The 20,173-nt window shown below is 47.7% G+C and overlaps 1 protein-coding gene across 1 annotated transcript in view; it reads left to right on the forward strand.

The window, feature by feature from the left end:
* LOC107120844 (zinc finger protein 208-like) overlaps nucleotides 1-20,173 on the forward strand; it is a 34,088-nt gene that overhangs the window by 5,510 nt on the left and 8,405 nt on the right. Inside the window, exons 2-3 of the mRNA XM_015423614.1 lie at nucleotides 8,894-8,926; nucleotides 9,011-10,903. Of these exons, the coding sequence (XP_015279100.1) occupies nucleotides 8,894-8,926; nucleotides 9,011-10,903 (1,926 nt within the window). The remainder of the gene's footprint in view (nucleotides 1-8,893; nucleotides 8,927-9,010; nucleotides 10,904-20,173) is intronic.

Genomic DNA, 20,173 nt, shown 5'->3' on the forward strand with positions numbered 1-20,173 from the left:
ACAGAGAGAAAAAACAAGGTTGGAGGGAAGAATCTTAATTATAAAATCTCCTCCACCAGTATGGACTTCTGATCCAGACTGCAGCTTTCCAGGTGTTTTGCTGTAAAATGTGGGATAGCTAGCTAGCAATGTAATGTGAAACGAAGTTACACTTTTCTAAGCCCACTGACTATATGAATTACTTCCATCCAAATCCATACATCTACAGAGATGTTCATATATTTATATAATAGAGATATAAGGATATGCATGACTATAAAAAAGATAATCAACACAGTAAATCGTCAAAATACTCTGTTATTTGTGCTGCTATAAACTTTTATGGAATCATTTTGCACTAAGGGACAGCAGATTTCATGTTACTGGGAAATACATTCCTAGGCTTGTGTACTTCTCAGATCCATATTCTAAAAGCTCATTCTAAGGACTGTTTTTTTTAATAGCAGTCTAGTTTTGCTTTTCTTTTGAAGGCAAGAAATCAAATAAAAGAACTGTTGTGCAGTGATTCTAGCCAAAAAGATTAGGTTGGAACAAGGTTTTGCTTGTGACAAGTGACTCAGAGGAGGTAGAACCCAGTTAAAAACCTTACAAGTTTGGAGAATCTGATAATAGGCTTATTTCTGGATATCATCCAATGAAAAAATGCAATGAAGGAACTTTTATCAAACCGTAATTCAGAGGAAAGAGCAAAAAATCAAACTGGTCAAATTTATTTCCAAGATTCTTTAAATACGTTTTGTGACCCAGTTTGAAAGATAATGGCCTGCTCTGAAAGACTCTGTTGTCAGCAGCTGAAGACTGAAGCATCTGGAGGGGAAAAACTACAGCTAAAGCAAAATCTCCTAAAAGCTGAATGCATACATTTTAGAAAAGTATAAGAAATGACAGTTATGAACACTTACACAATTTTAAAAAGTCACAACTAGTAAAATGTGAACCAAATATGCTATTCATTAACATTTTGTATCTATCTAGGAAAATGGCTACATTTCTTTGTTGGATCCTTTGGGAATATACCAGTGGCATACCTAGCATATTTGATACCCAGGGTGAATCATTTTTAACACCCCTCCTCTATATGACAAAATTGTCTTTTATTGAACTGCACAGTGCCTCCACTCCTGCCTGCACCACCCAGGCATAAACAAATCTAGATTTAAAAGAACACATTGAAGCTCTCTTGAACACGTAGCTGCATAATTAAACAAAAGTAATTCTGGAATTATATGAATTTCTCTACCAAGACTAAAACTGATCAATTCAGGACCAGTAATTATAGCAGCCTTATTTGCAAGCCTGAAATAATGTATTCCTCATTTGCAATTTTGGCAGTTGATCTTAAAAACAGGTTTCTATTTTCCTCTTCAAAGACAGCCGCAGTACTCACCTGCTCACAGTCTTGGGGCAAATCACAGAAGATGCCACCATTTTGGCACCAGGACACTGGTGATCTGCTGGCACAAGCAGCGTGGAGATAAGGCGGAGTTCAGAGAAGCACTGTGTTAGAGACTGCTGGAACTGAAACCAAACCCCTTTAGAGACAGAATCCCATTCCATTTCGGATTCTGATGCACAGGAAGCAGTTGGGGCAGGGCAGAGTAGTTAGGACAGGGGTCCCCAATGTGTGCAGGGGGTGGGAAAGGGCAGAGTAGTTAGGACTAGGGTGCTCAACATATGTCTGTGGGTACCATAGCACCCACTAGCACTTTTCCTGTGCCCACCATGTGTTTTTGAAAGTAGGTTGAGTCAGGTGGGGTTTTGCCCAGCAAGGCTTCTGAGTGGCCGCTGAAGATCTGATGGGGTGTGCAGAGTTTGAAAAATGTTGCTTTGGCAGCAGCTGCCGTCGCAGCAGAAGGATCTTCACTGGGTGACTTGTTCAGTCAATCAGCTGTTTCTTTAATATCCTCGCTGTTTTGACAAGACACAGTCAAGTTGTCAACATAAACAAGAACGTACAAGTATTGTCTATTTTTAATTTTAGTATGCAGGCAAGGTTCAGCTTTCCCTTGCTCAAAGCCTTGCTTCTGCAATAGTCCGGTAATTTTGTCATAACAAGCCTTTCTTGCTCCTTGTTTTAGTCCATAGAGTCCTTTATTGAATCTGTAAACATAATTTTCTTGTCCTTTGACTTTGAAAGCCAGATTGGTGTAGTGGTTAAGTGCGCGGACTCTAATCTGGGAGAACCGGGTTTGATTCCCCACTCCTCCACTTGCACCTGGCTGGATGACCTTGGGCAATCCGTAGTTCTGATAAGAGCTGTCCTTGAAAAAGAGCAGTTTCTGTCAAGAGCTCTCTCAGCCCCACCTACCTCACAGGGTGTCTGTTGTGGGGAGGGGAAGGGAAAGGAATTTGTAAGCCGCTCTGAGACACCTTTGGGTAGTGAAGGGCGGGGTATAAATCCAATCTCTTCTCCTCCTCCTCTTCTTCTCCATTGAGGAATGCTGCCTTTATAGCGAGATGCTCTACAGTCATGTCTCTTGATGCTGCGACACTAAGAAGTGTTCTGAATGTTGCATGATTGATAACTGGAGCAAAACTTTCAAAGGAGTCAGTCCCATATTCTTGTGAATAACCTTTGGCTAGTAGGCGGGATTTGCATAATTCTACAGTCCCATCATCTTTATGCTTGATTTCAACACCCATTTGCATCTTGAGGAATGCTGCATTTATAGCGAGATGCTCTACAGTCGTGTCTCTTGATGCTGCGACACTAAGAAGTGTTCTGAATGTTGCGTGATTGATAACTGGAGCAAAACTTTCAAAGGAGCCAGTCCCATATTCTTGTGAATAACCTTTGGCTAGTAGGCAGGATTTGTATAATTCTACAGTCCCATCATCTTTATGCTTGATTTTGAATACCCATTTGCATCCCACAGGCTTTCTGCCTGGAGGTAACTTTGTAAGACTCCATGCTTCTTTCTCATATATGGATAGTATTTCCTGTTCCATTGCTTCAATCCATCTGTCTCTTTCATTCGCAGGCAGGTTGCATCCTTCTTTCCAGTTCTTCGGTCCTTTTGCAGATGGTACAGTTTCGCAAAATCCATATTTCTTTGGTGGTTGGTGCTTCTTTCTGATTGTCTCACTGGTTGTAGGTTCTGCTGCTTCTGTTCTGGTAGTTTCTTTAGAAGGTGGACCTGCTGGTTCCCTGGTGGTTCCCTGTGGTGACCAAATTACAGAACTCAGCTTCCCTCAGAGGGGACAAGGGAGTGGGGGGGGGCAGTTCAGGCAAGGTCATGGACTCAGCAGCCTGGAATGGAACTGTAGAGGTTGGGAGGGAATGTGGCCGGAAGAGGTGGAGGTGGGCCTGCTCTCAGAAAGAATGGCTTGGCGAGGGGGAGAGATGTGGGGCCAGATTATCCTCAGCCTTGCTCCATCAGTTTCAGTGTCTTGAATTCTGCCACAAAACCCAAATCCAGGGAGAGATTCTGAAAATGTGTCTGTCTGCAGCAACAAAAAGGGTTTCCCGCCCTCTTTCTTTCTCACCCTCCCAGGCAGCAGCAGAAAGACACTCCTGATACCTTCTCCACCATCTCCTCCGTGTGGTGAAGGGAAGAGATCCATCATGCAGCCAGATCAGGTACGGGGTGGGGAAGGGGTCACTGGGGAGACAGACTGCAGAAGGCAGGAATGATTCCTTCTCTGTTCCAAGGCTGAGAGGATCAGGCTCCTGGCCCTTGGTTCTGGCACTGCAAGATGTCTGGGCTGCCCACTGGGGAGGCAGGAAAATGGGGACGGGGGATGCAGAGAAGCCCAAGCAGGGGTCGTAAACTATCACTGGACAGTGTTCGGTCCTTCCATATGGACATCTCTGGCCTCTTCCCCACAAAGCTGATAGCCCTCTGTGTGCTGTTCTTCCAGTATTTCTCTACTGTTTCTGTTTTTATACACACACACCAGCATTCCAGTGATGTAAAGAAATGCTTCCTCCTTTCTCTTCCAGTGCGGGGTGTCCTTCGAGGAGGTGGCTGTGTATTTCACCAGGGGGGAGTGGGCCCTGCTGAGCCCACCCCAGAGAGCTCTGTACAAGGAGGTCATGCTGGAGAATTTTGGGAACGTGGCCTCTCTAGGTGAGGATCCTCTTCTCTCCGGCTGTGAGGAGGGACGGCAAGGAAGTCCCTGCTGCAGAAGGATGTGGTCAGGCTGTCTGCCCTGGGCCCAGTGGCCGATCTCTGCCCTTTTCCCTGATCCTTCCATTGATGTGGGCCCCTGCCTGGCACTCCTGTGGCCGGACCACGTGAGAGGGCATCGGAGGAGGTGCCAAGAGAGGCTTGGCCTGGGGAAGGTGGGGAGGTCTAAGCAGGGGCTTCCCTCCAGTCTGGGCCTTCCCTTGCCTGGGGCCGAGATGCGACTGTGGAGGGAAGCCAGCTGGCTTCTCTGCTGCTCTACTTCATTCTCAGCTGTCAATTTCACTCTGAGACGGGAAAAGAGCCCCGACAGTGTACTCCCGACACCCCTCTGACTTCCCTGCGGTATGTTTCTGGAGGGACAGAGTCAACCTGGCTTGGAATGTGTGTGCGCTCAGGAGGATCATACTTTTCTTTGTTTTCCCTGATAAACAGGCCCTCAGATGGTCAAGCCCGACCTCGTATCCTGGCTGGAAGGAGAGGGAGGGGAGCGTCTCCTGTTCTCCAGTGACGAGGAGGGCAGTTGCCGGGGAGCGTGTTAGGTGTGGGGGGGGGGGGGGCTGTGTGTGTGTGAGCAGCTGGCTCTTGTGGGAGGGAGGGAGGGGTGCTTCTCCCTTCAGTGGGGATGGCCAGATTGACAGGTACCCCTGTTGCTGTTGGTGGGGCAACTCAAGGTGAACGGAGAGGGAACCATCCCTTCCAAAAGAGGCTTCTCTTTTTGGAAGTAAGCTTGACTCTTAATTTCTTTCCCATGAATTGCTGAAAAAAGAGGTGCTACAGCTGAAACCAGGGGGGGGGCACACCCCTGCTCCTTGAGTATACCGGACAGCCCCATAACTAGCAAATTTTTGTTTTGGGGGGCAGTGTTTTGATCAGAGGAGGGGGCCCAGTGCCCCTTCCCGTGGTGTGGCACCACAGTCAGCCTGACCTCCACCCTCAGCTCCCTCCCAGAGCCGGGAGAGGTGAGGCATAAGGCGGCTGGGCTGGCCATGGAGGTGCCGTGCATGGACTCCTCGGCGCACCAGAGTACAGGCAGGAGCGTGCCTGGCTGGGGCAAGAGGAGGCGCCCACCGACCTCCGGGCCTGGCCAGGCTTACCTGCTGGCGGGCAGCTCGGCGGCTGTCTGGTGGCCAGTGTTCCCTCTAAGCTGAGTTAGTGTGAGCTGGCTCACAGTTTTTCAGCCTCCGGCTCACACATATTCATCTTCGCTCAGGAAGGAGGGCTCCAGAGCAAACTCATTGATGCAGTGGCCAAATCGCATGCTCACAACTTTAATGCCCTTGGCACACAAAGTAGAATTGTTGCTCACAAGACTCCACAGCTTACAGGGAACATTGCAGGTGGTGGCAGCCCAAGATGGAGGCACCTCCCGTGCCCTCCATGCTCACTGCCTGCCAGGCCCCAGGCCGCTGTCTCATCCCAGCCTCACTTCCGCTGCTGCTGCTGCTGCTGCTTGTGCCACCTCTCCCTCTGACATCACCGCCCTTGTCCTCTCCGCGGACAGGCAATCAGAGGGAGGGGGCCCGGGTGGTAGGGGGAGCCGAGGCTCGGGGAGGGGGGCCCGTAAAAACCACTTTTAATTTGAATTCTTTGTCTTCACCCGCAACAGTTTCCAAGTTTAAAAAAAACCTGGTCCCCTATTTTAAATTATTTGGCAAAGAACAGAGAAATTCCAAAAGTATTTTATACTTGTTATCAGGGCTCTTTTTGTAGAAAAAGCCCAGCAGGAACTCATTAGCATAATAGGCCACACCCAACACCAGAAACTCATTAGCATATTAGGCCACACCCCTGACAGCACCGCTCATTAGCACATTAGGCCACACCCCCATGTTACCAGAAGTGTGGTCATCCAGCCAGCCGGAACTCCGTTCCTGTGCGTTCCTGCCCAAAAATAGCCCTGCTTGTTATATATAATTTAAGGCCCTTTTCTTTGTTTCTGTTTTGTTTGTTTTACCGGTGTTGCTGTACCATTGTTTTAGTTTTTAATTTTTGGACGCAATTAAAAAATTTAAAAAACCCAAACCACTAGGGGGGAGGGCGCTGTGGGCCCCACGGGCCTGATACTGGAAGAGAGTAGAGAACATGTGTTCCCAGATGGTCGGGTGTTCTTGCGAGGCTGGGAGGAGGGGTCCTTCCAGCTCTGTTGGGTGGGAGGAAAGTTCTGCCGCCTGTCTCCTTTCCATGTGGTCATGCAGAAAATCCCAGCGGGAGTCAAAAGTTCAAGGTACTAAACAGACAGGGCCAAGGAAAAGAGGAGACACTGTAGATTAACTTTTTAATATATATGTAAATAACTGGTTTGTGTGGGAATAGCCCCACGGGCACTGCTCCACCTTGCCTTCCTGGGCACCAGCGGCTGTCCAAGTGCCCGCTTGGCAAAGTGTAACTCTCTTGGCTTCCCCTGTCCTTGGAGGGGCTTGCTCTCCCTCGTTTGCTACACCACTGCCACCTGCTGTCTTCTCTAGGAATTACCTGCTGCAAGGACCAGGGTTCCTGCCTTCCCTTCCCTGCGCTGCCATCTTAAGGCCCCGTCTTGTGCTTGGGTCTCCCACTACCCAGCATCTGGTTTCCATGGGAAATGTTTGCTGCACTTGCACATCACTGGGGGGGGGGGGAGCAACTTTACAACTGACCACCCCCCTTCTTCTTGAGCCAGTTTTGTATAGTACGTTTGTGGTGTACAGATCAGCTACCAACAGAAAAAGGTATAAAACAGCTCACATATTCTTGGCACAGCAGAAGATTGAGCAAGGAATCCAAAGAAAGGTGTAAACATGCAGTTCTTCTGTGCCACGCTCTGTACATGCCCAGGCAGTTCCTGTTCTAAGGCAGGCTCTTTAACTTTGAAGTTACAGAGGTCACAAACGTCCCCTTCCCCTTGGAGTCTTTGTTCCTGGCAACGGTGACCTTCAGCAGGAGCCTGGCTGGGAGAGCTCCTTCTCCCTTGATGCCGTCAGCCAGAAGGAGCTTCCTCCCTCCCTGCCAGGGGTTTTTATTATCTCCGTTTGCCCACTCGCCTATCCGTCAAAGAAGCCTTTCCTGTAACTTCTGGGAAGAGACCTTCCAGCATCTTGCATCTCTTCCCTGACAAGTGACAGTTTCTAGCAAGACACCTGAACAGACCCCTTCATTGTCTCCAGCCAGGCAGACCATTTGCATTTCTCAAGGACGGCTGGGTCAAGGCTGGAGAGCCATTGACTTGCCTTCCCTCCTCCTGCCAGATCTCCCCTATGAGAGAGAGAAAAATGGAAACGTAAAGGTGAAGGTTTCATAGGTCCTTTCCGCACTAGACCTTAAATCCTGGTTCAACCCTTTCCCTGAACTTCTATTCTACACGACACACGAGTTCAACTCTGTAATTATCTCGGAGTATTTTTACATTCTACACTACGCTTGAGTTCACCCCGTAATTATCTCGGAATATTTTTTGTTCCCACGTTACATTGAGGTCACCCCGGTTTCGCCCCACACTTGTCCCGGGATAAACGGATGCTGTTATAACCAGGGATAAATGCAAGGTGTGGTGTCCCGAGTTGAACTCTGATGAGATCCAAGTGCAGAACGGACCATACAGCTTGAACTACAAAATTAAAATGCATTTCTCTCTAGGGTTCAAGAGTGTGTTGTAATAGCACAGAAGCATACCGTTTGCAAGGACGGCTAAGCAGTTTCCCTTGTCCTCTTCTGTCTTGCTCCGTTTTTGAACTTTGTGTGAAAACTTCTATCACTGTGTCACTCTTAATTCCCAGTACTGCAGTCAGAAACCGTAAAATGGAATTCTTTTCCAATTTGCTGAAAAAGCAGAAATCGTTCCCAACCTCGGGTGGTCTGGTTCTGGTGTTGCAATCCTCCAGGTGGCTGGAGATCCCTTGGTATCACCACTCATCCCCAGGCAACAGAGATCAGTCCTCCTGGAGGCAGTGGCCACTTTGGAAGGTGGGCTCTAGGGCACCATACCCCACTGAACTACCTCCCCTCCCCAGACCCCGCCCTCCTCAGCCTCCACCCCCAAAATCTCCAGTTATTTCCCAGCCTGGAGCTGACAACCCTACCTGGTTCTGCCCACAAGGCCAAAGAGGCTATCAAGCAAATATCCAGAAGGGTGGGCCTCTCTGTCACACGTGGTGTGTCTAGCATCGCAGGCAGGAAATCCCTGTTGCCTTTTAAGCACCAACACAATTCCATCATCCCCTACTGCCCTGGGAAGAGCAGATCATCAGGAAATGTGTGACCTGTGTCACGGCCTAAGGGCAAACTTACCAGCTGGTGGCTGTTTTGGGGGGCAGGTCTGACCTGGAGTTTGGGTCAAGGAAGGATCTGTTTGGCAGTAACTGTCCCAATGAAATACAATTCTCTGATTAGTCACCAGAGATGACAGGCCAGTCAGTACCATTTTGCATGTCACAGGACCATATTGCCGAGCAAGAGGTTTTATGCTAGATTCTCTTTACAGTAATCATGCCTGTTTCTCTTTCTTTCAGAAAAGTATGGGAGTCAGCGGATGAAACGAAAGAGGATGGAGTGACAGAGAAAGAGGATACCTATCCAGTTGTAAAAGAGGACATTGAATATTGTAACGTGCAGAGAAAGGAGGAAAGAAAAGACCCACCAAGGAATATTTCCTGTCTTTTAGAAGGTTATGTCTCTTTTGAAGATCGAAAAGTGTACAAAAGAGCCAAGAGAAATGAGTGCACTGGAAATGAAAGTTTTCCAGAAAAATCAGGCATTAATATTCCTCAGAACATCCATAACAGAAAGAAAATATTGAAATGCCTGCAATGTGGAAAAGCCCTTCAGCAGACAGAAAACCTTACTTCCCAAAACTTAATTCATACCATGGAGGAAAAATGCAATTGCCCAGAGAGTACAAAAAGGTTCAGTCAGACTTCACACCTTTCTGTACATCAAAGAAGCCACACAGGGGAGAAAACATATAAGTCTTTGGAGTGTGGGAAAAGCTGCAGTCAGAGTAGATTACTTACTTCCCTTCAAAGAATTCACACAGGAGGAAAACCATGTAAAAGCCAGGACTGTGGGAAAAGGATTAGACAGAGTGGTCATGTTTCTGTTCATGATAGAATTCACACAGGGGAGAAAAGATATAAATGCCTGGTGTGTGGAAAAAGATTCACTCTCAGTACGACCCTTACACTCCATCAGAAAATTCACACAGGAGAGAAACCATATAAATGCCAGGTGTGTGGGAAAAGCTTCAGTTACTATAATTACCTTACTTCCCATCAAAGAATCCATACAGGGGAGAAACCATATAAATGCCAGGAGTGTGGGAAAAGCTTCCGTTGGCCTGGAAACCTTAGTTCCCATCGAAGAATTCACTGCAGGGAGAAAAGATTTAAATGCCTGGTGTGTGGAAAAAGATTCACTCACAGTACAAGCCATAAACTCCATCAAAGAATTCACACGGGAGAGAAACCATATAAATGCCAGGAGTGTGGAAAAAGCTTCCCTTTCAGTGCAAGCCTTACTTTCCATCAAATAATTCATACAGGGGAGAAGACATATAAATGTTTGGAGTGTGGAAAAAGTTTCGCTTACCCTGGAAAGCTTACTTCCCATCAAAGAATTCACACAGGGGAGAAACCATATCAATGCCAGGTGTGTGGGAAAAGCTTCAGTCACAGTGGCAACCTTACTGTCCATCAAAGAATTCATACAGGGGAAAAAAGATATAAATGCCAGGAGTGTGGAAAAAGCTTCACTTCCAATGGAGAGCTTCATTCCCATCAAAGAATTCACACAGGGGAGAAACCATATAAATGCCAAGAGTGTGGACAAAGTTTCCGTCACAGGGGATATCTGACTGTCCATCAAAGGATTCACACAGGGGAGAAACCATATAAATGCCTGGAGTGTGGAAAAGGCTTCATTCACAGTGCAAACCTTACTGCTCATCAAAGAATTCACACAGGAGAGAAACCGTATAAATGCCTGGAGTGTGGGAAAAGCTTCAGTCGCCCTGGAAACCTTAGTTCCCATAGAAGAATTCACACCGGGGAGAAAAGATTTAAATGCCTGGTGTGTGGAAAAAGCTTCACTCAGAGTATGAGCCTTACACTCCATCAAAGAATTCATACAGGAGAGAAACCGTATAAATGCCAGGAGTGTGGAAAAAGCTTCCCTTGCAGTGGACGCCTTACTGTCCATCAAAGAATTCACACAGGGGAGAAACCATATAAATGCCAAGAGTGTGGTCAAAGCTTTGCTTACCGTGGATACCTGACTGTCCATCAAAGAATTCACACAGGGGAGAAACCATATAAATGCCAAGAGTGTGGTCAAAGCTTTGCTTACCGTGGATACCTGACTGTCCATCAAAGAACTCACACAGGGGAGAAACCATATCAATGCCAGGAGTGTGGAAAAAGATTCACTCACAGTAGCAACTTTACTCTCCATCAGAGAATTCACACAGAGGAGAAGAAATATAAATGTCTGGAGTGTGGGAAAAGCTTCCGTTTGCCTGGAACCCTTGCATCCCATCAAAGGATTCACACAGGGGAGAAACCATATAAATGCCAAGAGTGTGGACAAAGTTTCCGCCGTAGTGGAGACCTGAGTGTCCATCAAAGAATTCACACAGGAGAGAAACCATATAAATGCCGGGAGTGTGGGAAAAGCTTCAGTCGCAGTCATCACCTTACTTCCCATCAACGAACACACACAGGGGAGTATCCATATAAATGCCTGGAGTGTGGGAAAAGCTTCAGTCGCAGGAATTACCTTACTTCCCATCAAAGAATTCACACAGGAGAATCCATATAAATGCCTGGAGTGCTGGAAAAGTTTCCATCAGAGTCCACAACTTACTTGTCATCAAAGAACTCATTCAGGAGGGAAACCATAAAAATGCTCAGAGTATAGAAAAACCTTGCATCAAACCAAACTAAATGAGAAAGTTAGAAAGTAAAGCAGTAAAACAGTAAAATACATACAATACATAGTACAGTCAAACAGCCTAAAATATTTTTAGAGGTTAAAACTGCAACCCTGTTCCCTTTACAGAAATGCCATTTCAAGCATTTCTGTGTTGTGGATTGCGTATGTTGGAAAGATTTACATAGGAAAAAGAATGATGGCCAGCAGACACCTGAGGGCCACTGAGATGGCTGCAGCCAGCCGCTAGGACAACAGTGATGCCGCAGGTCCACTCCTTAAAAGAGAAACCGCACAGGCTGGAGACTGCAAAGACGTCCCTGCACTGGGGTCTCAATGGAGGCAAACAAGTTGGCATCCCCACCAACCGTCCCATCCAGAAGACATCATGGGAATGATGGTTTAGCCATGATGGACTGGGGAAACTAACCAACCACATGGTGGCACCTATGGGAATCTGGCCCCATGGGCATACAAGTAGAGGGGTGAAGAGAGGCAAGCCCATGGCACGTGCCCCTTTCCCGTTGAAGGCACAGGCTGCTACCAAACACAATGGAGGTGGTGACACACACAAAAATGGAAGGGGCCCGTGCACCACGAGCAGCCAGTTTGGTGTAGTGGTTAGGAGCGCGGACTCTAATCTGGGAGAACCAGGTTTGATTCCCCAATCCTCCACATGCCGCTGCTGCTGTGGCCTTGGGTCAGTCGTAAAGTATCTTCGGAGCTGTTCTCTCAAGGGCAGTTCTCAAGAGAGCTCTCTCAGCCCCACCCACCTCACAGGGTGTCTGTTGTGGGGAGGGGAAGGAGATTGTGAGCCACTCTGAGACTCCTTCGGGTAGTGAAGGGCAGGGTATAAATCCAATCTCTTTGTCCTCTTCACATCTGAGTAGGTCCATCCAGAAGTAAGCATCGTGTGAAATAATGGGGCTGACCCCCCCCCCATGGAGGTGACACACGGAGGCCAGAAGGAATGTAGGGGTGGCCGCAGGTGCCTGGTAATTGCCTGTGGGAGAGCTACAGTTCTGGGGATGGTCCCAGGGGGTACAGTGAGCAACTCCCTCTGCCACAGCTTGTGGAGCAGGAGGGTGGCCACATAGGTGGGGGCTGTCATGTGGTTATGGGCTTCCACGACAGGTTCACAAACAGCTGCTTTTTGCTCACCTGCAATTCATCCATGGTGACAGCCACCCCAGGAAACCCGTTGCAAGCCTGGTACAATGCTACCCCCCCCCCCTTTAAAGTAGGTTTTAGTTTGGGACAGGGCTTTTTGTGTAGAAAAAGCCCAGCAGGAACTCATTAGCATAGTAGGCCACACCCAACAGCAGAGACCTATTAGCATATTAGGCCACACCCCTGACAGCACAGCTCATTAGCATATTAGGCCACACCCCACATGTTACCAGAAGTGTGGTCATCCAGCCACACCCACCTTTTGCTTCTTATTCTGTTTACTTTGTCAAAACCCTGGGCTTTTTTTGTAGCAGGGACTTCTTTGCATGTTAGGCCACACACCCCTAATGTAGCCAATCCTAATGAGTGTCTGCTGTTAGGTGTGGCCTATTATGCTAATGAGTTCCTGCTGGGTGTGGCCAACTCAGGAGCCAGCCGGAACTCCGTTCCTGGGCGTTCCTGCGCAAAAATAGCCCTGGTAGGGAATGGGAAACATTTTCAGGTTAGGAGTTTGATGAAGACTTCTGACAATCGCCACAAGGCAATTCAAATCTCCTGGCAGCTGCTGCATGCTATGACCGAACAGTGGCCCAATTTCTGGGTACCCACCCAAATCTCAGTCAGGAAGAGAGGAGGGAAAGTGAAAGGAGAGAGGGTGTGAAGAATGAATCTGCCTATGGAGAGAGAGGGGAAAGAATGCAAAACCCTATGACTGCCACAGGAGGTGGCAGTGGCTACAAGCACGGACGGCTTCAAGAGGGAATTGGATAAACATATGGGGCAGAGGTCCATCAGTGGCTATTAGCCACAAGGTATAAATAGAGACTCCATGGCAAGTGATGCTCTGTATTCTTGGTGCTTGGGGGGGGGGGTTCAACAGTGGGAGGGCTTCTAGTGCCCTGGCCCCACTGCTGGACCTCCTGATGGCACTTGGTATTTTTGGCCACTGTGTGACACAGAGTGTTGGACTGGATGGGCCATTGGCCTGATCCAACATTGGCGTCTCTTATGTTCTTATGATTCCGTTTGGAGCCTGCCAAGGTAAAATCAGCCACCTCAGGCAAGGTGGGGAAGACAACAGATAGAGCCCCAGTATCTTCCCAAGTATGCAAAGGGCAGTAACAGAGGGGCCTTCTTTATGTTTTTTGGATATGCACGCCATGACTTCAGTATCCCTGATGAAGGTACATATGGTCTCTTATCACAAGGGGACCAGAGGAAGTTCTTTGAGACATGGCGAAGTTTGAATATAACTCCTGAACAGAGCAGGGAAAAGTTCAGGGATTTAGAAAAGCACAGCACAGAGACATTTTCCCAGATGGGACTGTCGCACAGAGGTATTAATAATCCTCAGCGGAACAGGCTTCCACGGGAGGTGGTGGGCTCTCCCTCTTTGGAGGTATTCAAACAGAGGCTAAAAGGCCATCTGACAGCAATACTGATTCTGTGAACTTAGGCAGATCATGAGAGGGTGGGCAGGAAGGGTTGCGTCAGTGCTTAGCTCTCCTGGCCCTTTCTTACACTCCCAGGGAAATGCTGATCACCACTTTGGGGTCAGGAAGCAATTTTCTCCAGGCCGGTTTGACCAGGGATCCTGGAGGTTGGTTGGTGGTTGGTTTTTTTTTGGCCATCTTGTAGCCATGGAGCAAGGGGTCACTGGGGGTGTGGGGGAGAGGTATTTGTGGATTTCCTGCATTGTGCAGGGGGTTGGACTAGATGACCCTGGAGGTCCCTTCCAACTCTTTGATTCTATGTGTATGCCTATGTAGTGTCCATAAACTGTGTAGGTGCAACAGATCATCAAGAAAAGTGCAGGGCTGCCTTTAGTCCTAACAGTTCATTAATGTAGCAGGAGTAACAGGATATTTATTTCTCTGAAGTGACTAGTTTAGCTTCATGAGATTGCTTTCAGAAGTTAATGAGCATTATGAAGACTTATTCCAGGTGTGTTTGTGTATCTTTGTGGTGACCTTGGGGGAATCAGTCCTTTTCTTTAGAGGACAGTAATGTATTCGAGGTAGAAAGATCTATCTCTATTTCTGTCACCTTATCTATAAATGTGTCATGTAAAGGGCCAAGCCAGGCTTCTGCCGCTGGCTTCCATTTAGAGAACATTTTAGGGGAGATATCTCGGGGAGGAGGGAGGGGGCTCCAAAACTTTGCATTGCATTTTGCCAGTCAGCTAAAACCTGATTTCTCTTAAAATTCATGTACTTAAGTTTGAGAAATGTTAGGAGATCCGCTTTTTATTGCATGTGTTTTCTCTGTGATAATAGGACCACTTAGCATCTACATATATCTCTCAAGTTCTTGCCTAATGAACTGTTTCTTATTTTAAATAAAATAACTTGGAAAAGTTCTCTACTTGTTTTTCTGGCTAAGTCTCAAACACCCAGACCCCTCCTATTTCTGTGCTGTAAAAGATAAGTTTCTCTCATAGAGATTATCTTACTTGGATCCAATATTTGTCAGAGATGCTTTAGGCTGGTCCTGCATTGGGCAGGGTGTTGGACTAGATGGTCTGTATGGCCCTTTCCAACTCTATGATTCTATGATTAAATAAGGTTTCTTCAGCTAATGAGAAACATTCTCACGGATCTGAATGGTGCAGACCCCGAAACTGGATACGAATCTGATCTGATAACTTGTGACAGAAGGGTACTGGAAACAACTTTTCGGTCACGGAGAAGGTGGTCCAGACAGTGTTCAAACTTGTAGGCGCAGAACCACTACAACAGTAGTGGTTAAGTGCGTGGACTCTAAGCTGGGAGAACCCGGTTTGATTCTCCACTCCTCCACTTGCACCTGCTGGATGACCCTGGGCAAGCTGTAGTTCTGTCAGAGCTGTCCTTGAAAGAGCAGTTCTCGAAAGAGGTCTCTCAGCCCCACCTACCTCACCCGGTGTCTGTGTTGGGGAGGGGAAGGGAAAGAAGTTTGTAAACCGCTCTGAGACTCCGAGTGAAGGGCAGGGTATAAATCCAATCTCCTCCTCCTTCTGCCTTCCTGCTTTCCAGATCTGTATGAAGAAGCGGCCAAGCAAAGACCCAAGACTCAAGCAGCAGACTCTGTGGGCCAGGTGGTGGAACTGCGAGAGGTTTAAGGGAGAAAGTTTGTTAGGGCAGACAGCCATTTTACGGGAATGGGCTGCAGTTCAGTTGTCCGTGGCCGAGGTTCAGCAACTTGCAGCCCACCCAATTTCAAGTGTAGCAGGGACCCGGGAACCTGACGCACTCACCACCAAGAGTCCTACTGAGGAGCTGGCACCTGTGGAACTACCTGCTCCAGTGACTTCATCGCCTTGAGTTTCAAGATGCTCAGTTAAGCGACTTGAGTTTTCATAAAGTCTGTGAAGAAGCTGGCAATCTTCCAAGGACTCTCCGAGGGACTGTACTCTAGATTTGTGTGGACTGGAGGGATTGTTGCACAGGTACCATGAGCCCAGTAGCTTCTCTTCCTCATAGAGAAAAACGTTTGGTCTTAGCCCCATGATACAGCTTTCTCAAGGCACCAGGGAACTGCCCTCCCGAATCACCCGAGGCTCTATCCCTAAATCTCTGGGATCTTCCCGACCTGGAGTTGGCAACCTCAGAGCCCCCGCCACAGCGCCTTTGAACCGGTGGTATACTATGTAAGGGTTAAAGTGAGGGAGCCAGAAGTCCTAGAGATAAATATTGGGGGGAGTCGCTTCCTGCTCCTTCCCTGGCCGAAGCGCATGTTCAGTTTTTATCGCTCCCCCTTGAATGGCTGGGAGGGAATCCGGTGAGCTCAAGGGGGTTTGGTGGGGGCGGGGGTGAAATGTGAGGTGGGGGAGCCGTAATGCAAGACCCAAAGCAGAGAGGAAAGGGGGGGAGCAGAGGGTGAGAGGGAGACCCCCCCCAGGTCTGCCCCCCCAGGGGTCCCCCGCCCTCCTGCACGCATCAGCTCTTTGCAAAGCCAGACAAATCCCTGAAGAGGGAGCCGGCGACCCAAAGGCACCCCGGAGAAGGAGGCGGGGAGAAGAGGGGGAGGCACGGGTCACACGGCTGGGGAGCAGGGGGAGGGGGGGCAGGAGAGACCAGCCCCCCCAAAAAGCTGGTTTCCCCCCCCCTTCTTTCCTCCGGCTCCATCCACGCTCCGGAGGGACATCGGATTTGCTCCTTGATGGGCGGGGAGTGTTAGAGGAGCCCCCCCCCCCCCTTCTTCCTTTTCTGCTTGGAAATCCTTGCCGCCTCCTCTGAGTTCCGGGCTGCTGTTTTACTTCACTGGGTATGTAGGAAGGGGGTCGTGTTGCCACCTCCGAGCTGGGAAATTCCTGAAGATTTGGGGGTGGGGAGGGACCTCATCGGGGTATAATGCGGGTCTGGGTGAAAGTCAGATCTAGATGATTTTAAACGGATCCTCATGAATTCATATGGGTGGGTTTTTTTACGTTAAAACAAAATAAAACAAAACCACCATCATACTGTAGAACATGCCTTAGACTAAAGGCAGCCCCACAAAACTCAGGCCTCCATGGATTTATTTATTTATTTGTTTGTTTGTTAAATTTATACCCCGCCCTCCCCCGTAGGGCTCAGGGCGGCTTACATGGCAAAAACTTGCTCATAAAAACATCAATAATTTAGTGCAATTTTAAAACATACTATATAGTCTAAAAAACCAATCGAATAATAAAGATTTGTGGCGCGGCAACAGTGCAAAAACATGGTTCCAAAGCATGGATCCTCATGAATTCATATGATTTTTGCACTACGTCATCCCACACTCACCATCAGAGCACCTATAATCTTGATAGCCACTGTTTGTAAAGCAAAAATCACGCATCCACAGCTTTGTGGCGCCACAACAGCGAAAAAACGTCGCTCCAAAGTACAGATCCTCATGGATCCTTAGGGTCTTTGCATTGGATTACCCCAACATCACCATCAAACTACATATCATGTCCATAGGCAGAGCGCACACTGCAGAAATCACAGATCCATGGCTTCATGGCAACACCCCCCCCCTTCTTCCTTTTCTGCTTGGAAATCCTTGCCTTCTCCTCTGAGTTCCGGGCTGCTGTTTTACTTCACTGGGTATGTAGGAAGGGGGTCGTGTTGCCACCTCCGAGCTGGGAAATTCCTGAAGATTTGGGGGTGGGGAGGGACCTCATCGGGGTATAATGCGGGTCTGGGTGAAAGTCAGATCTAGATGATTTTAAACGGATCCTCATGAATTCATATGGGTGGGTTTTTTACTTAAAACAAAACCACCATCATACTGTAGAACAAGCCTTAGACTAAAGGCAGCCCCACAAAACTCAGGCCTCCATGGATTTATTTATTTATTTGTTTGTTTGTTAAATTTATACCCCGCCCTCCCCCGTAGGGCTCAGGGCGGCTTACATGGCAAAAACTTGCTCATAAAAACATCAATAATTTAGTGCAATTTTAAAACATACTATATAGTCTAAAAAACCAATCGAATAATAAAGATTTGTGGCGCGGCAACAGTGCAAAAACATGGTTCCAAAGCATGGATCCTCATGAATTCATATGATTTTTGCACTACGTCATCCCACACTCACCATCAGATCACCTATAATCTTGATAGCCACTGTTTGTAAAGCAAAAATCACGCATCCACGGCTTTGTGGCGCCACAACAGCGAAAATACGTGGCTCCAAAGTACAGATCCTCGTGGGTCCTTAGGGTCTTTGCATTGGATTACCCCAACATCACCATCAAATTACATATCATGTCCATAGGCAGAGCGCACACTGCAGAAATCACAGATCCATGGCTTCATGGCAACACTGTGGAGCAAAAACATAGCTTCAAAGCATGGATCCTTATGATTTTTGTTTTGTAATACCATGGAGCAAAAACATGGTTCCGGACCACGGACCCTCATAGATCCTCGGGGGTTTTGCATTCCGTCACCTGAAACTCACCATCAAATGACGTATCTTTTCTATGGCCACAGCTTGCAACAGAAATCATAGATCCACAGCTTTGTGGTGACACCATGAAGCAAAAACATGATTATAAAGCACGCATTCTCATGGATCCTCGTGATTTTTTGCTTTGGATCACCCCAACATTAAATCATCTATCATGTCCACGGGGAGAGCTTACAGCACAGAAGTTTCTTGGCGACACGAGGCAGGAAAAACAACATTCCTGAACATGGATCCTGGTGGCTCCTTAAGATTTTTGCTTTGGATCACCCCAAGCTCACCATCATATCACATATCATGTCCATGGCCGTATCTTGCACCACAGAAATCACAGATCCACAGCTTTGTGGCAGCACCATGCAGCAAAAACATGGTTCTGAAGCAGGAATCATCATGGATCCTCAGGATTTTTGCTTTGGGTCACCTCAAGCTCACCCTCAAATCACATATCATGTCCATGGCCACGCCTTATGCCAAAAAAATCACAGATCCATAGCTTCGTGGCAACACCACAGGGCAAAAGCTGTGTGGCCATGGACATATGTGATTCGACGGTGATGCTGGGGTGATCGAAAGCAAAAACCTTGAGGATCCATGAGGATCCTTGTGTTTTTGCTGCATGATGATGCCATGAAGCCGTGGATCCATGATTTCTGTGGTGTCACTTTGACACAGAGAGTACTCCATCTTTCTGTGTTATACCTCTGAGGATGCCAGTCACAGCTGCTGGCGAAACGTCAGGTCCTACAATGCCAAGACCACGGCCATGCAGACCAGAAAATCTACAACAGCGAATGAACTCCAGCTGTGAAAGCCTTCGACAACGTATCTCCAATATATCGATTCTAGACTTCACCATTTTCTGCAAACCTGGAGCCCTTTTCAGGTTTGCAGAAAGATCTGTATTGCCGGTTCACAGCTCCAGTCACTGGGTTTAACGATCCAAAGATCTGGCCAACGTTGCAATGAAAACATAATATTCCAGGATCTCTAGATTTGGCCAACATTGCAATTAAAATATAAGATTACAGGATCTCAGTGTTTACAAAGAAGCAGGGTTCCCTGTCCAGGCTCCCAGAGTCACAGGACTTCTTCAGGGTCAGCTGTCCTGGACAGAAGCTGAGAGATGCCCTCCTTGTCCAGCACATCTATAATTCTCTGTCCCAGGCCTGGTTCACACATGCAAGAGAAGGAGGTGGCAGGGACCAGTGATGGTGGAGCGGGGGCTGCCTCACTTCATTTGCCCTGTTTTTTAAGCCTCTTTTTCTTAAAGGTGGGCTCAAGGCAGCTGGGTGCTGTTCTTCAAGTATTCCTTTACTGTTTCTGTTTTAGACACCCGTGGACCAGCATTCCAGTGATGTAAAGAAATGCTTCCTCCTTTCTCTTCCAGGGCGGGGTGTCCTTCGAGGAGGTGGCTGTGTATTTCACCCGGGGGGAGTGGGCCCTGCTGAGCCCACCCCAAAGATCCTGGTACAAGGAGGTCATGCTGGAGAATTTTGGGAATGTGGCCTCTCTGGGTGAGGATTCTCTTCTCTCGGGCTGTCTTTTCCTTCCTGCTGTGAGGAGGGACGGCAAGGAAGTCCCTGATGCGGAAGAACGTGGTCAGGCTGTCTGCCCTGGGCCCAGTGGCCGATCTCTGCCCTGTTCCATGATCCTTCCACTGATGTGGGCCCCTGCCTGGCACTCCTGTGGCCGGTATAATAACAATTGATTGGCACAGTAATGAGATAATACGGAGAACAAGAAAAACTGTGAAAAAGCGACGCTTAATATATGTCTTTAAAGAATCATAGAAAAGTGAACAAAAATAATATACATAATCATAGAAAAATATATTGACGGTGATCTCCGGAATGTCTTGCAGTTTCGAAGGAAGATCTTCTTCCGAACAAAGATGTGGGACAAAAACTGTCTCTCAGTAGTTCATATCCTCTGGTGACATCTCACAATTATCAAAGAAGATTTTCAATAATCATAACAGCTGTAATGTATAGTAGAACCTGCCATAGTAATGCATTACAATCATCTTAGCCCATGGCAGGTTCTACTATACATTACAGCT

This window comes from Gekko japonicus, unplaced genomic scaffold (genome assembly GCF_001447785.1).
Source record: "Gekko japonicus isolate JY-2015 unplaced genomic scaffold, Gekko_japonicus_V1.1 scaffold5325, whole genome shotgun sequence".
NCBI classification, from domain to species: Eukaryota; Metazoa; Chordata; class Lepidosauria; order Squamata; family Gekkonidae; genus Gekko; species Gekko japonicus.